The 16999-nt window shown below is 35.1% G+C and overlaps 1 protein-coding gene across 7 annotated transcripts in view; it reads left to right on the plus strand.

Moving 5' to 3' along the window:
• The window catches only part of LOC131154194 (helicase-like transcription factor CHR28), a 140512-nt gene extending 131610 nt beyond the window's left edge, over positions 1-8902 (plus strand). For 3 of the 7 annotated variants that reach the window (XM_058106793.1, XM_058106794.1, XM_058106798.1), the window contains one exon: positions 6547-7062. In XM_058106793.1, coding sequence (XP_057962776.1) covers positions 6547-6900 — 354 coding nt within the window. In that variant the 3' untranslated portion in view covers positions 6901-7062. Of the gene's footprint in view, positions 1-6546; positions 7063-8099 lie in introns of those variants that run through there. The other 4 variants (XM_058106795.1, XM_058106799.1, XM_058106797.1 and 1 more) reach the window with 3 other exon arrangements.
• The last annotated feature ends 8097 nt before the right edge of the window (positions 8903-16999 follow it).

Here is a 16999-nt window from a genome sequence, read left to right on the forward strand (position 1 = left end):
TCGGGTGGCTGGCAGCAGCAGCAGCAGCTTGGGAATCTCGGGTGCTGGTTGTAGCAGTGAGAGAGGTGGAGTTCTGCAGCTGTCTGGAGAAGCTGTGGCAGGTAGGGAAGAGGCACGGTTGGAAGCAGCAGTAGAGGGAGAGAAAGAAGAGAAAGGAAAGGAAGGAGAGCATGAAGAGGAAGGAGGAGAAGAGAAAGGGAGAAAGAGAGGGGTGCGGGCTGGTTTCGGAGTGGGAGGAGAGGAATATATAAGGGAGAGAGCCACTGCCCTACCCAGAGAGGCACCCGGACAACACGACCCGACCTGGCTGCATGGCCGGGTCACATCAGGGCCAAATCTATTTTTTTTTTCTTTTTTGCTCATTTGTTTTTCTTCTGCAAACGAGGCCAATCTTGACCCTCCTGGAGGCCATTTCTCTTGAAGCTCAAAACACGGAAGTTGTAGATAATCTTCTCATCTTTCTCTAGAATTTCAAATCATCTCGATCGGAGCTCGGATGGACAAGTTATGTGCGAATTACGAACTGAAGCCGGTTTTAGCTTCCGATAATTTTCCTATGATAGAAAAAATTTCAAAAATTCATAAATTGCTCAATAAAACCCAGAGATTATAAATAAGACATAACGTTAAAATATTGAGAGTAATTAGGTATTTAATTAAAAATATACGCCCCAATGCACGAATTAAAACACCTAATTACGCAGTTTAAGCGCGTAATCAATCACCACTCCCAGAGTCTCCTTCTTCCACTGCATTCGCTGAGTTTGATGAACATTCTTTATTTTCAGCATTTACCTTCTTCCTCTCTGGACAATCCAGTTTTATGTGCCCCTTTTTCTTGCACTTGAAACACTTGCGTCCTTCCTTTTCTTGGAATTGGACCGAGCTTTATTGTGACTCGGTCCACTCTGGAACTTACTTCTCCCACGATCCTTATTACCTTTCACCACAAACTCTTCACCTTGAGAATTCTCATCTTTAGCCTTCTTCCTCTGATGGAAACACAACAGGGCACTCGTGATATCCTCCAACTCTAGAGTTTCTTTTCCTCATGTTAGAGTCGTAACCATATTTTCATACGTAGGAGACATAGGTAGGGAATTCAGCAGCATTAACGCCTTGTCTTCTTCCTCAAAATTCACATCAACCCGCTTTAGATCACTAATGATTTGATTGAATACATTGATGTGTTGATTCAGATCTGAACCCTCTGCCATCTTAAGTCAATATAGTTTTTGTTTAAGATACAACTTGTTCGTTAATGACTTGGACATATACCGGCTCTCCAGTTGCAGCTAAACTGCCGCTGACATTTCCTCATCCATGACGCGATACATCATGTCATTGGCCAGACAAAGCCTGATAGTTGCCACAACTTTCGCTTCGAACTCCTTCCAACTCATGTCGTCCATGCCTTCCAGTTGTTTTTCCGTATAGTGCTTTCACTATACCTTACTGCACAAACAAGTCATTAACCCTTCTCTGCCAAAGTATGAAATTTCTGGTTCCATTGAACTTAACAACATCGAACTTTGTAGAAGAAATCCCAGCCATTGCAACCTGGCTCTGATACTAATTTGTTGTGCAAAGATAGCCTAATGCGCAGTGGAAACACAAATCAAATCGGATCGTGCAATGTAGCAACCAACGATGAACAATACGAAAACAATCAATCACAAAAATAATAAAGGAAACCAATAAAACACACGACACAAGAATTTACGTGATTCAGCAATGTGCCTATGTCCAGGGGAGCAAGCGGTTAAATTTTCACTATCTTATCAAACAAGGGTTACAATATTGTTTATATGCTAACCCTATGCGTACAGTAGGCATAGAAAGTTCCTAACATACCCTAGCAATCCTCGGAGGAAAATCCTCTGAAATCCCCAATCTACTGATCTTCTCGATTCGAAATCCGTAATTAGTGCCGAACAAGATCAAAACCGTTGATGGTTTAATGCAGAGACTGAAGTAAGCAGACTAAAACCCTGCACGGTTTCAGGCAAACCGTCGACGGTTATCTTCTGAGACCAAACTGTCGACGGTTTCTTCCTGCAGCTTAGCTTCCTCATTCTTGCTTCACCATACTTTCCCCTCAAGCATGTATTCCACTCAATATGTGCCACATAATCCAACACAACAAATGACATGCATCCATAGGTAACATAACATAAATATGATATTGTACTTATCAATTGGAAACGAAAAAAGACGCCTTTTGATTACCTTTACTTTGTGCCCTTTATCCAACACCTCAATTTGTAACGATGAGGATATGTGCCGTTGTTTTGAGCTATAACTTGTCTACATTTATGTAAATAAAACATTAGCATAAGCTTCACTATCAATAATAACATCACAAACCTTTCCATTAGAATTGCATCTGGTGTGAAAAATGTTGGATTGAACTCAATATTCATCTTCTTTGTAGATTGTACTCGAACTCCATTAAATGACAAGCAAATCTCCTTGGTGATAAGTTACTTCTTCCTTATTTGAGTAAATCAGTACACCATCTCCATCTTCCATTTCTTCCTCTATAATAGAGAAGATTTTGTGAGTTTGACAATCAAAAGCAACTTGTCCATATCCATGACACTTAAAGCATTTCTCTGGCATTGATGAACTAATTAAACTTTGAACAGTCCCAACATCTTCCCTTTTTACTGCCTCTGAAGAAGAGGAATTCCTTTTAGAAAATAAAAAATAAAAAATTTCATTGAAGAACAAGAAACGATTATAGAGTAGAGGGATAAGGCATCCTCCAAACAAACGGAAATAGAGAAAAAGAGAAGAAAAAATGCAAAGGATTTACATCAATGCTGCCTTCTAGTCCCCATGGATATTGGATAGTGAGATACCCTCAAAAACCTCAAAAAGAGTGAACCCAAAAGGAAGCATCAAATTCAGGGGGGTCTCCTGGTCTTTAATAAATCCTAGTTTTCCTTTCAAGCCAAAGTGTCCACAGGATAGCAAAAACTACTCAGTCCAAAATCTTCTCCTTTTTCTATTCCTTCCAAAACCCCAAAAGTGCACTACTGTAAATTCACAAACAGCTTGCAATGCCACCGAAACCTCACCAAAGCAGGAAAACAGGTTGTTCCACAAAAATCTTTTCGCCCCACAATGCAAAAACAAATGAAAATTAGTCTAATTCTCCTCACAACACATCATGCAAACATCTGGCCTGAGAGATTTGTGTGGCCTTTTAATCTGGTGCAAGTCATTTGTGTTAACCCTCTTGAGAACTAAAGTCCAAATGAAAGCTCGAATCTTTAAAAAAGGGCTCATCTACCTCTCTCTCATTGAGAGTCTTGAAAAATGGAAATGCCACAGAAGAATATAATTCTAAAATTGATGCATTATAGATGGAAGATAGTCTATACAAACAAGGCACAAATTCCTAACTAAGCCTCACCCACCCAAATATCCTCCCCAAAAATGCTGACACTGAAATGAATGAGGAAAAAAATGATGATAGACATGAAAACAACTTTCTAAGGGCGATGAGTGAAAATGCTGCTCCCCCTAGTCTCCCACCCATTCTTATTATTAGATTGCACTTTACCTAAAAACTTAAGCTATTAGGGTACGGGCAAGCAATATAGATCAAGCCTCAACTCTCACCTGGTTGTGCAGGCTGACAGCATGTAGAGAGATAAACACATGATAGATAACACTCATTACAGGGAATGAAATGATTTTTTGAACACCACATAATAAACACGGACAACAAGACTAGAATCCATGACCTCTTGGTAACCAACTCTAATACCATGTTGAGCTTTTTGATTAAATGAATGACTTAACACACTGATAGGTCTCTTCCTCTATTTATAATATATATCAAATACATTCTAATGACCATAATACCCTTACTAATTCTCACTTATTAACATAACACTAACACACTAATAATACTAAAAGACTAAAATAACCATTAACACCTATGAATACCATGCTCTTAATTATCTTAATACCATTACTAAGTCTCACTTATTATTAACATAACACTAACACACTAATAATACTAAAAGACTAAATTAACCATTAACACCTATGAATACCATACTTGCTCTTAATTACCTTGTGCCACATGGAGTTAGACTCTATGGGGAATCTTCATAATCATTTACCTACTAAGGAGATGTTTTTAGAAACCACATTATCGAGCCCTAGTCCTCCTGATTTTGGTCTCTTGACTGCCTTCGAAGTAACAAGGTGAACCCTCTTATCCTCCCTTAATCACAGACCAGAAAAAATCTCTTATAAGCTTATCCAAGTGCCTAGGTACTTTCATAGAATTTTAAATATTAAGCTTGTTTCTTTGTGACCGGCGATCATGAGTTTGAGTCCAAGGAATGAGTCTCTCTGCCTAAAAGCAGGGGTAAGGCTGCGTAGAAAATACCCCCTTTTTTTTTCTCTATAAAAAATAAATAGGAATATTGAAGAGGGAGGCACTAATGAGAGTAATCCTACCTCCTAAAGTAATAAGCATTCTTCCACCCCTCTAATCTTTTCCGTACCTTTGATCATTGGGTTCCAGAAAGCAGCAGACAATGGGTTACCTCCAAGAGGAAGTCCAAGATATAGGATAGGGATCTGAAACCTTGTATCACTGCTAATAAGTAAAATAAAAGAAGCCAACTAAAACGCCTTTGGATTTTCATGAATATTTGAGGATTTTTTCTTTGTATTAGGGTTTGAAATGGATGCACTCCCCCTATTTGAAGTGCTTTCCTTGATTCTAGATTTAAAACCCTTCCTTTGAACTATAGTTTGTTGTTTTACTACTTCCAGTGCAAGTTTCCTTATGTCTTGAAAGTCCAATAAGGTTGTAAGCTAACCATATCGCTAATATCCTCTTTCAGTCCACCCAAATAGTGAGTTATTGTTTGTTTTTCAAGCTCAATTATGTCACCCTTCAACATTAGCTGCTCAAATTCCATTGCTTACTCTCTTACGTATGTATGATGTATTTCTTTGATTTAGATTATGAAATTTCAGAAAAGTTTCTTAGTGTCCTGGCAAGAATCTCTTTTTTAGCTTCCTTTTCATTTTCTCCCATAACTTGATCTTGCTTCTTCCTTCACAAGCTTTTTGCTTCTTGAGATTTTCCCATCATAAAGAAGTATATTTTCTGAGTTTTACAGCAACCGACTTCACTTTGCATTTATCCAAGTGCTCCTTGAAATCAAAAGACACTCTCAACAATGTGATGCTAATCAATGAAATCATTATGTTGCATTTCACCTTCAAATTCTGGAATATCCACTTTCACATCAGTCTCTAGGAAATTTTCCTATGTCGACAATGACGAGAAGAGAAGCCGTAACCTGAATTTCGAGTACTTGCATCGTCAAATCACATTCTGGCTGCCACTCCTTGTCATTCATCTATATTAATTGAATGTTTTAATCTTACTATTGTACTAATTGCACCTTGTACACCACATACCTGTCATTGATGTTTTATTTATTTATTTATTTATTTGTAATATTTTAGTTCTAATTCTTGGATGATTATGTCTGTTAGCAGTTTCTTCAGTTTCTTAAAAGATATTCCAAGCTACTATAATTTCCATCATTTTAATAACCGGAATAAACATTGGCATCAACAGAGAAATTTCCGTACTTTTAAAGCCTCAGAATCTTACTTGAAATCAAAATTTAAAACCCTGATTATGCTGCAACAAAAACAGACTAGGAAACAAAAATAATACAAATAACACCCCCAATGATATTACTGTGGCACAACCATGGTCTTAAATTTACGTAAAATTGTCGAAATTTCCGTTGAAATTTTGATTTTTGTCACCCTCGAAATCAAAATGGCAGTCGATTTCCGTCTTGCATAATTTCCGTCAAAATCTCAACGAATCATATGAAATTTATCGAAAATTTTGAAATTTTAGTGAAACTTATCAAAATTTTAACTATACAATGAAATTTCGCTAAGAATTCAAATAAGAGATTTAGGAGTGAAATGAAATTTCTCTCATAATTTATTTTATCGAAACAAAATATTATTACAAGTGCTTTTGAAATTATATGAAAAAAATAAGTAACATTTTATTTAATTATCATTATTTGTATAATAACTAATATTTAATTGATTTATGAATTTAACGAATATGTTTAATGTACATTATCTTACACATATGTTTGATACACATACTATTTTACAACTTTTTTTCCACCTCATGCAAAACATAGATGTATTTAATTTGTAATATATTAGTCCTAAAACTTATATTATTACGTTTGTTAATCATTTTTAAAGTTTCACAAAGAATTCCATGCTTAACTACTAATTTCTGTTATTTTTTTCAAATCGAAATTGAAATTTTTGTGCTTTTGAAGCTTCGAAATTTGAGTTGAAATCGAAACTTAAGACCTTGGGCACAACTATATTTGATGTTCATTGGTTGAGAACTATGGCCGCTGTAATTGATGACCTCATATTGTATTTAGCTTGGTTTGGTTGCTTGCTCACCTACTCTGGATTTTATTTCTGCTCATTAATAAATGAAATTTATTGCAGGTGACTGTTCTGCTAATGTCATTAAAAGCAGGAAATCTTGGTTTGAACATGGTTGCCGCTTGTCATGTTATCCTTCTCGACCTTTGGTGGAATCCAACTACTGAAGATCAGGCCATTGACCGAGCTCATAGAATTGGTCAGACTCGCCCTGTAACTGTCGCCAGGCTTACAATTAAAGATACTGTTGAAGATCGAATATTAGCTCTCCAGGTATTCTCTTTATATATATATATATTTTATTTTTTATTTTATGTATTTTGCATGTGCACTAAGGTTCAACCATATATTTGTCGCACTAAAAATTTTTTTTGGCAGTTCTCAACTTACAAGATTAGTATTTGTCCCTATCCATAATTCTAGAATAAATTCATTCCCAAACTTTTCTCTCGACACTTTCTCCCCATTTGGTTTCTAGAATGAAATTGATGCAGGAAAGGAATCGAGAAAGGAATGGAATTGCTTTTGGAATGCAATTACTATGTTTGGTTTGTAACATGGAATGTCTTTAAGAATTTAGTTGCAGTTTTTTTCCAACATTTGCTATTTAGTTATTTTTTATAAAAACTCGTAATACATAATTATTTAATTTTGTTTTATTTTATAATAAATATTATTATTAGTGTTACTATTATTTCTTATTGATTTTATTATTATTATTTTTTATTTTTTATACTAATTATTATTCTTAAAATAATAATAATAATTATTTTTTCCTTATTATTGTTGTTCTTTTTGTTTTATTATTTTTTAATGGTAATAAATATCATTCCAGGCCTGATTTCGCAAACCAAACATGGGGTTTGAGTAAGTTTGTCTTCCAAAGAGGCGTGAATAGTCACTTTTTCTTTGGCTGTCTAGTGGCTGCATTGCTTTTGGTACTCTGGTGGACCTTTGATAAGCCAGTAAATGCAGTTATTTTTGTAAGGTGAATATAGTTTGGAATGGTTAGAAATGGAAGGTATTGCAGACTACATGGTTGCTTTTGTTTGGGTTCTATAAAAGGAATCATAGAATTTCCATGGATATGTTTTTCAGTGTTATTTTCTTGCAGATACTGATTTTTCCCTAGCTTCTCTTAACATTGGGTGCTTTTAGAGTATTTCATTGAATGATTTGCAAAGGGATTAGAGGATGGCGCTCTTTTTATTTATTTTTCGTTGGATATCTTGTTCTCCTGCTCCCATGTCATCTAGTGACGAACTTTCTTGCCCTTTCAGCGCTGGGCAGGCATCAGCCCCCATATATGGTCTTACAACTTTGGGGGAGAACTGGTGTTTCAGTTAACCAGCTGCCCGGGCCTGGTCAGTGTGACCTCCTCTGTGAGGAGGCACACCATCTCCCGAAGTTATGGGGCTAGTTTGTGGAGTTCATTAGGGAGAGTTGTATCGTGATAGATATTTTAGTAGGTAAATTAACCCCTCAGATGGTGCAGGGGTCGTCTGTTATCTTATTATTTTCTATAAAAAGTATAGTCGGACTCAACTATGTTTGAATCCATGAATTCAGGTTTGAGGACCTGTAAGATAGTGATGGATATAAATTTTTTTCCACAGGTAAGTAGAGGAGGGATATGGTGAGGTTTGAAGCCTGCCTGAATGCAAGGTGGGACAAGCTCATGAGTACCATGCTGTATTATATCCTTATGGTTATAAAACTATTGATAGGGGAAGGGTCTCCCCACCACCCCAAAACCCCTGAAACTTATTATGAGGTCTCAAGCAACTAGTTCTGTATCGAGAGTAATGTTGCCCATAAACACATCTGGAAAAAGACCTTTATGAAAAAGGAAGGGGGCGGGGGGGGGGGGGGGGGGGGTTGGTTTTGAGGTTTGAGAAGATAGTGGCGCACATGCTAGATGCATCAATTGTCCACCGATGTTCATTATTTTATCTTGTTAATTGCCTTGCAGGAAGAAAAAAGGAAAATGGTTGCATCTGCATTTGGTGAAGATCAAACTGGGGGGTCTGGATCACGTCTAACAGTAGAAGACCTGAAATATCTATTTATGGGCTAATGAATAGCCCTAAAAGTTCTTGCGCTCGCACTGTGCCCAGTTTGTGTAGAAAGGAAGTTTTGAGGGAATCATATAGTAATGAAGAGTACAATCAAATGATGAAATTATGGCTGCTGTGGCACTTGGAAAATGTTTTTGGCCATCCCAACAGTAAGATATAGGTGTTTTGGGACCTGTAGAGGCTTTCTTTTTCTTTCTTTTTTGAAAGTTTTTTGTCGCCACCGTATCTGGGGATAGCCAGCCAAAATCATCTGTAAATACTCTAAATAATTATTTAGGCAAAAATCATCTGTAAATACTCTTAATTAATTATTAATATATGCTGGACATTAGTTTTCTGCACCATTAGCATTATTAATATATGCTGGACATTAGTTTTCTGCACTATTAGCATTCTGTTTGGGTTGAAGATGTTAGATCTGATGGTATTATGCCATCCCATTGATGCTGCTGCTGCTTTTTTTTCTTTTTTTAATCACCCAAAAGCATCAGAGGTTGGGTTTCTATATATTTATATAATTTATGTAATACATTTCAACTTTGTATAATTCATCTGCCTATTATTATTATTATTATTTTGAAAATTTTCAAATATTGTGATAGGAATATTGGGGATACAAAGAATGGCAATAGGCGAACCTGACTATTGACTTAGTGGTTCTCCACTTGGCTCCACGCTAGGGAGATTAGGATTCCATTTCTCCCAATGAAGGAAATGGAGCTGGGGTGTGGGGGTTGAGGGGATGGGGGATTCAGTGGGTAGTTTTAGTTAGTTCTGGGGTGGTGGGCAGGCCCCATGGAGCTGGGGTAGGGGTTGAGGGGATGGGGAATTCAGTGGGCAATAAATTCATATTCATATCAATAAAGGGGTTGAGTAATGGACGATCCATTAAAACTTATTTATTAGATAGATTAGATGGGTGTTTTAACCGTGGCTAATCTGTTTAATTTATCATATTTACAAATATAGTATTAACAACTAACTAATATTATAATTTAAATTTCTGTGTAATGTAATTATGTATTGTTTGGTTTGAATATTTATATAATTACTTACGTACATTTGATTCGGTTTTCAAACTAATTAATATGAATGTGTTCGTAATTGCATAATTGATTTGGTTTAGAGATGTCCATTATTATGTAATGTAATTAATACTATAATTTGAAAATATATGGACATCATTTTATATTTATGGACAATTTCGTTCGAACATGTACGTAATAGTGCGGTTAAGTATGCACGTAATTAATTTGGTTTAGTTTTTGAAGCTAATTAATAAGCATGCAAGTGCGTAATTGGTTTGGTTTGGTTTGGATACACATGTAATTATATAGATATGTAACTATATTATTAGACAAACATATCATTTGAAATTTAAAATTAATAATTGTAAAATAAATTCTATAACCCAAATATTATGTACATAATTTTATAATATATTGATAGTTTGGTTTGAATATATAAGTAATTATGTAATTATATGTACATAGTTGGTTTGTTTTGCTTATCAGTGCGTAGTTATGTAATTATGAGTCTACACAATTGCTTGGATTCGTTTATACAAATCAATAAATATGCATGCATACATGTGCATAATTACGTAATTGGTTGATTAAAATATATTCAAAATTTAATATTGGTTACAACTACCTTTTAAAATTAAATTATATAATTAATTATGAAATCAACATTATAATTTAAATTCATATACATAATTTTGTAATTAGGGACACCTCGATTTAAATACACACACACACACACACAGAGGTAATTATGTAATTATGAGTGTATATAATTGGTTGAGTTTGGTTATACAAGCCAACTAATATGCATGCATGTATTTAATTACGTAATTAGTCGGTTAAAATATATTTATAATTATATAGATACGAAACTATAATATTTTCTACAATTACCATTTAAAATTAAAATAATTTGTTATGTAATTAATATTATAATTCATAAATCTATACATAATTTTATAATTATTTTTTTTTTGGATTACGCACCGGGTATCCACGTGTCCGTTTTACGGTCCACGTGACTAATCCTGCGCCCCTTGAAATTGATCCCACAACTCCAAAGGGAGGGTAAATTCAGGAGTTCAGAGGCGGAAATGAGCTTTGGAAGGTTTGAACACCTGACCTCATGAGAGGCACTCCCACAGCCCATACTACCACCTGAATCACACCCTGGGGGTATAATTTTATAATTATTGACACCATTCAAATATGTACGTAATTATGAAATTATGAGTTTACTTAACTGATCTAATTCAATTATGCAAATCAATTAATATGCATGCAAGTATGTATATAATTACGCAAGTATGTACATATTTTTTAATAGAGTAATAAATCAAATAACCTTTAAAGATGAAGAGGGGGGATGAATTGAGTTTTAAAAATCTTACTTAAATTAAATTTACGCCGATTCACCACATATCATATCCCATTTAAAATGTAAGTATGCATGTAAAATAAATAATCAATGAATGCGAACATACTCGAGTGCAGCATATCTCATTTAAATTAAATGTGTGTATGCAAATAGTTTTATCAGTGAATAAATAAGCATACACATATGGAAATTAAAATGCAGAAAGTAAATGAGATAAAGAGAGAGAGACACACGATATTTGTTATCGATGTTCGGCTAAACCAACCTACGTCCCCGCCTCAGGCATACCCCTCAAGGATTCCATTGCTCACTAAATGAGTGGAGTAGAAGCCGTTTACAACCTTTCCTCATGGGGTGAGATAAACCCCAGCTCAATTACAGGGCTGAACCACAACCATACAGCCTGTCCTTATGGAGCGAGGAATACCCCAACTCAATTACGTCCAACAGGTATTCCTTACGGGACGAAAACTTACCAGTTCAATTTACCGAACTGAACCAAACCGGTCTTCTTTACGGGGTAGTGACTCCCCAACTCAATCAACAGGCTGAGCTAAACTGGTACATAAAAACAATTTTTGTACATAATACAAGCTTCTTACATAAGCAGAAATGTACACATTGAAAACTCCAATATGTACAATAGTATGATATGAAATAAGTTCAGTAGAGTAAGAGTGTTTTTCTTAAAATAACATTTTCAATCTTTGAAAATAATGTATATGATAAATACTCAAAGATTGAAACCCTATAAAATATTTCTCCAAAAATATTTTCAATAAGAAGTAAGAGAGCCTAGGGTTTCCTTTCAAAGGTATTTTTGCACAAATGAATATGTATGATCTAAGGTTTGAAAATAGTGTGTAAAATTATTCACAAGCTAAAAATGAGTTTCTCCAAAAAATATTTATGAAGAAGGAATATGTGGAGAAACACTAAGTTAACTCTTAACAAATGATTTTCAAGAACAAAAGAAAGAGTGAAAGTATGTGCTTATCAATGAAAATGAATGGCCAAACAAAATACTCTCTTGTAAAATAAATTTTCAAATAATGAATGAAAGAGAGTTGGAGAGTGTAAATATTTTGCCCCAAAAGAAAATTTTGCAATAAAATGTTGCATGGGGGAACTTCGATTAAAAAATAGACCAAAAGATTTGAGAGAAATTTTTGACTAATCAAAGTTGCTAATTTAGCTAATGGAAGGGGTATTTATAAAGTTTCTGAAAATATGACCGTTTGAGGACACGCTCGGTATTTTTCAAATTGTTTAATTAAAAATTAAATGTAATTAGCGTTGAAAAATAATCGGAACCCGAGAGGTTTGGTCGATTGACCCTAGCGTCGGTCGGCTGACCTCACACACCAAATTTGAATTTCTCAATGGGTTCGATCGGTCGAGCAAAGGGCAGGTTGGCTGACCTAGGGCAATTTTCCTTTCTTTGTAAGTTGGTTGGCTGGCCAAATGACCGGTCAATCGAGTCCTAAAGGCCGGTCGGTTGAGGCAATTTTGAACTGAGAGCGCCGGTCAACTGAGGAAGGTAGAAAGGTCAAGTTCAGAGGTCGGTCGATTGTGAAAGCTAAGTTCAAAAGATGGTCAGTCGACCAAGCCTGGTCAAACTTTGACTTCTGGCCTTAAGTGTGGTCGGTCGACTGAGGGTAATATAACCTGAATTGGTCGGTCGACCAAGGTCAGTAAATTCCTCTGTTATTGCCCTAATTTTGACCATAGAGTAATTTTGAAAACCTTTGTAGGATTTAGGCAATTTTAAAAAAGGTTTTGTATGATGATTATGTCCCTTAAGGTCAATCTATGGTCATTTGATTTCCTATGATCATGTTCTAAGCTTAGCATTCATATCATGCATGAGATGCATTAGTACAGACCAAATTTAAATGAAATGCATATACAAAATAAAACAAATATGTCTTCGTTTGCTCTTCAATCCATCGTGGAATATGTCAAGCTGTATGCGCTTTAAGTTCTATCTTAACTTCCATTTTACATTCCCTTACGTGTGTGTAGAATTATAAACCTGCCCACATAATGAATACACACATAAGTAACTTGTGATTTGTTGGGATTGGTGTATTCTCAAAAGGGAGGGGGGGGGGGTGAATTGAGTATTTAAAAAATTATCTCGCAAGTTTAATTAAACTAGCAACAACAATACATAACCTAGGGTCTTTCTAAGCATATACCAATTGCACAGATAAAATTAATATGTGGAAATTAAATCATGCGTAACATTCACAATATATCAAATATAACATACATGTGAAGAATATAAAGTGTTGGAAATTAAAAGTAAACACACGATATGTTATCGGGGTTCGAATAATAGTGTCTACGTCCCCGCCTCAAGCTCACAACTAAAAGGATTTCACTATGATTGCTCACTTGTGGGTGGAGCGGCACCTAATACAACACCTTATAGGATGGTGCACCTAGTTTTCTTAACTGGGTTTGAACCAATCTGATGCTCTCATAACCGGGTCTGAGCAAGTTTGAGACTATTCACAGGACTAGACTCCTTCTTCCGACCACACGTCAGGAATACAACAGATATTCAAATAAAATATTTTTGTACAACCATAAAGCTTCTCAAAAAGTAGATGTGTACAACACTGTGCTCGAAATGCATTTACGTATGATAGGATTTTAAGTTCAAGTGAGATCTTAATAATACAGTATATCAACTCACAATAGAATGTGTATCTATATGTTTATATGTGAGTAAGTGAGATTTCTGATTCAAGATAATATATTCAAAATATGAACAATCAAAAAATCTTAATAACCCTAATCAAATGCCTCAACAATATATGTCAAAAGTAAAGCACAACAAAATATTTAGGGTTTTGTTTGCCAAAAAATATTTTTCAAATAATGCACAATACAAGCCTTTGAATCTTGCAATTGAGTGTGCAAGATTCACAAGCTAAGAAGAGTTTCCCAACAAATATATATCAAGGAAATAATATGGGAATAATTCAAGAAATACTCTCCAAATTGATTTTCAATAAATAACGCTTAAATGAGAGTAAAAATACTTTGAATATTAAAACATATATGCCCAAACAGATGATTATTTAAACAATCCTCAATAGCAATGGATTTGCTAATGAAGAGAGTAAAAAAACAAATCAAAACTCTCAAAACAAATTTTTAAATGAATAAAGTAAGAGAGTATAAAGCCTTTTGTTTGATTTTGAAAAGAGATCTCAAAAATATTTTGGAGGATTTTCAATCTAATCTCATTACTTAAAATAGAGTAATCGAGGGGTATATATAGAGTCTGAGGGAAAATTGACCGTTAGGGAAAAATTAGGAATTTTTAGATTTGTTTAATTAAAAATTTATCCTAATTACTGCGGTTAAAATATGGCAACCTGAGAGTTTTGGCCACCCAGTGCATAGGCTCGGCCGCCCGAACAGATATAGATAGAAAAACTGTTTTTTGAACTTCAAGTGCTCGGGGAAAGGTTCGAGTGGCTGAACCAAGGCGATTTTCCAAATGTTCGAGGTTCAGTCGCCCGGTGAACGGTTCGGTCTGCCAAACTTGTCAGTTCAGTCGCCCGGGCTGAATTTGAACTTAAAGTTCGGGCGTCTGGGGAAGGTGAAAAAATCAACATTCGTGGTTTGGTCAACTGTGAACAGTGTGTTCATTTTGGGTTCGGTCGCCCGAGTCAAGTCAACCTTTTTGACTTTTTACCTATTCGGTCGACCGAGGCGTTTCCAACACACTAGGTTTGGTCGCCCTAATTCCTAAGGTCAATCTATCTATGGTCTTGAGCATATAATCCTATCATGCATGATGTACTTATTACAAACCATAAATTACAAATCAAACTGAATTGAATACAATTATAAGAAATAAAAGTTGTCTTCATTCCTTTTACTTCTTCAAGAGTCATCTTAGACTTGAATTTTATGAATTGTATGACTTATTTGTGTTCCTATCCTTAGTGCATGTAAATGATGATCCTGTTTAAACAACTCAATATATAGGTAAGATATTTTGTATTTGTCATGATCAAAACGAGATAGGATTAAAAAAGTCAACATGATTTGCCAGCATCAGAACAGGGATCAAATTCAAAAAATCAACACGTTTGAAGATATAAGTTTCACTTGCTATTTAATGATTGGTTTCATATGCTTTAAAATTAACTGGGTAAATGGATTTGGCCTATATTTAAATGGGCATGGGCATGAGTCATAAATGAGTCAAATATTTTATATAAATAGGTAAAGGGAGTATAAATAACCCTATTCATTTTCACATTACTCATCTTGACTCATTTCCACTCATCTAACATATGTAAGATAATCACAATTAAAAAAAAGAAGAAGATAAAAAAGACTTAAAAAGAGAGTAATGTCAATAGGCCAATTTTACTTTTCATCACCCTCATTCCCATGAAGCAAAACCATCTCTATGCTACCTTATTTTCCCCGTAAAGAATGTGGATTTTTCCCAGCCCCATCCCATTAGGGGATTGTGTTTACTTTTCATTTTTCATAAAATTAAATTTAAATTAGTAAATTTAAAATAAAATAATTTTATTTACATTTTACTATCAAAATGTCATAATATTTTTGGCTAAAAAGCCAATATTGCCCTAATATAAAATCCAATTCCTAAAATCACCAGTTGAATTACAAAAATATCTTACATTTTTTTAATAAAAAAATTTATTACCATGTAAATCCAAATTCACCAGTAACTCGTTTAAAAATCTAATCTATTTATCTTATAATTTTTTAAACATTTCACTGGTTAGGGTGTTCACCGTGTTCTGGGTGTCGATTTCCATCGTCGAAGACCGAACATGATCTGGTAGAGTTTTCTCATTTCTGGTGGTGGCCGCGGGTGCCGAGTGCCGAGTGCCGAGCAAGAGACTGCGTCTGGCCGTCTGCGAGTGGAGCCGTGGAGTGAGACCTCTCCGCCGCCACCCGCAGCTCCTTCCTCTCCCCTGCCATCGCCGGCTTCTTATCCCCCACCTCCCGTCTCCGGCATCTTCTCTGCAGGGGCGGCCCTGCCTTGAGGCAATTGAGGCACCCGCTTCCCTCAATTTTTTCTTAATATAATAATATAATTTTTGGGTCTCAAAATTTTTTTTAATTAAAAATATTAATATTATTTATTATGCTCTATTCCCATAATTGACTTCCCAACTAACCAATAAATGAAATTATATTTTAAAATATAAAATAAATATAATTTAATTCTTTTTTTTTTTTCAAGTCTTATACTTCCCAACTAACAACTTTATTGTATTTCAAATTATCTATTACTCTCATCTCTCTCTCTTAGTCTCTCTAAAATTTTTTTTTCATCTCTCAAACTCTCTCACTCTCATCTCTTGGTCTTTTTATGATTTTTGCTCCGACTATTGTGTTCATCATCTTTGAGCCTCCGATTCTCTGTAATTTTCATCAACTCTAATTTTGATTTCAATGTTTGTATATTAATTTTCTATTATTTTCACTCTAAATTTTTTTTTTTTCTATTTTTTCTTAGATTTTGGAAGCTTTGAGGTTAAAGCATTGTATTCGGTAAGAATCCAATATCTCTAAAGTCTCGCTAGCTGATCGATTTGCAATAATAATAATAATAATTAGGTTATATTGTTTCAATCTACTATTTCTATAGATTTATTAAATTTATTTTTATTTGTTTACATAATTTGTCAATTTATAGTTAGTGTTAATTTTGAAATTTAATTATGTCCACGAGAAAATATGAATTCAGATATGAAATCATTCGCCTAGGGCCCCATATTGTGAAGAGTCGGCCCTGCTTCTTTGCCGCCTCTGGCAAGGCCCTATGCTTCTCCTCCCTCGACCCTTGCTTCCTCTTCGCTGTCGTCGACGACCAAATCGCCACCACGTCTTCCTCCTCCACGTCCTCCTGCCTCTGCTTCCCCTCTCTTCCCCTCCTCACCCCCTCAATCCCTCAACAAAGACACCTTCGACTTGATTACGTCGTCGCTTCTGCGATAGCCTCGATCTCTCTTGCCTTCGCCGGC

Source organism: Malania oleifera, chromosome 4 (genome assembly GCF_029873635.1).
Source record: "Malania oleifera isolate guangnan ecotype guangnan chromosome 4, ASM2987363v1, whole genome shotgun sequence".
Classification (NCBI taxonomy): Eukaryota; Viridiplantae; Streptophyta; class Magnoliopsida; order Santalales; family Ximeniaceae; genus Malania; species Malania oleifera.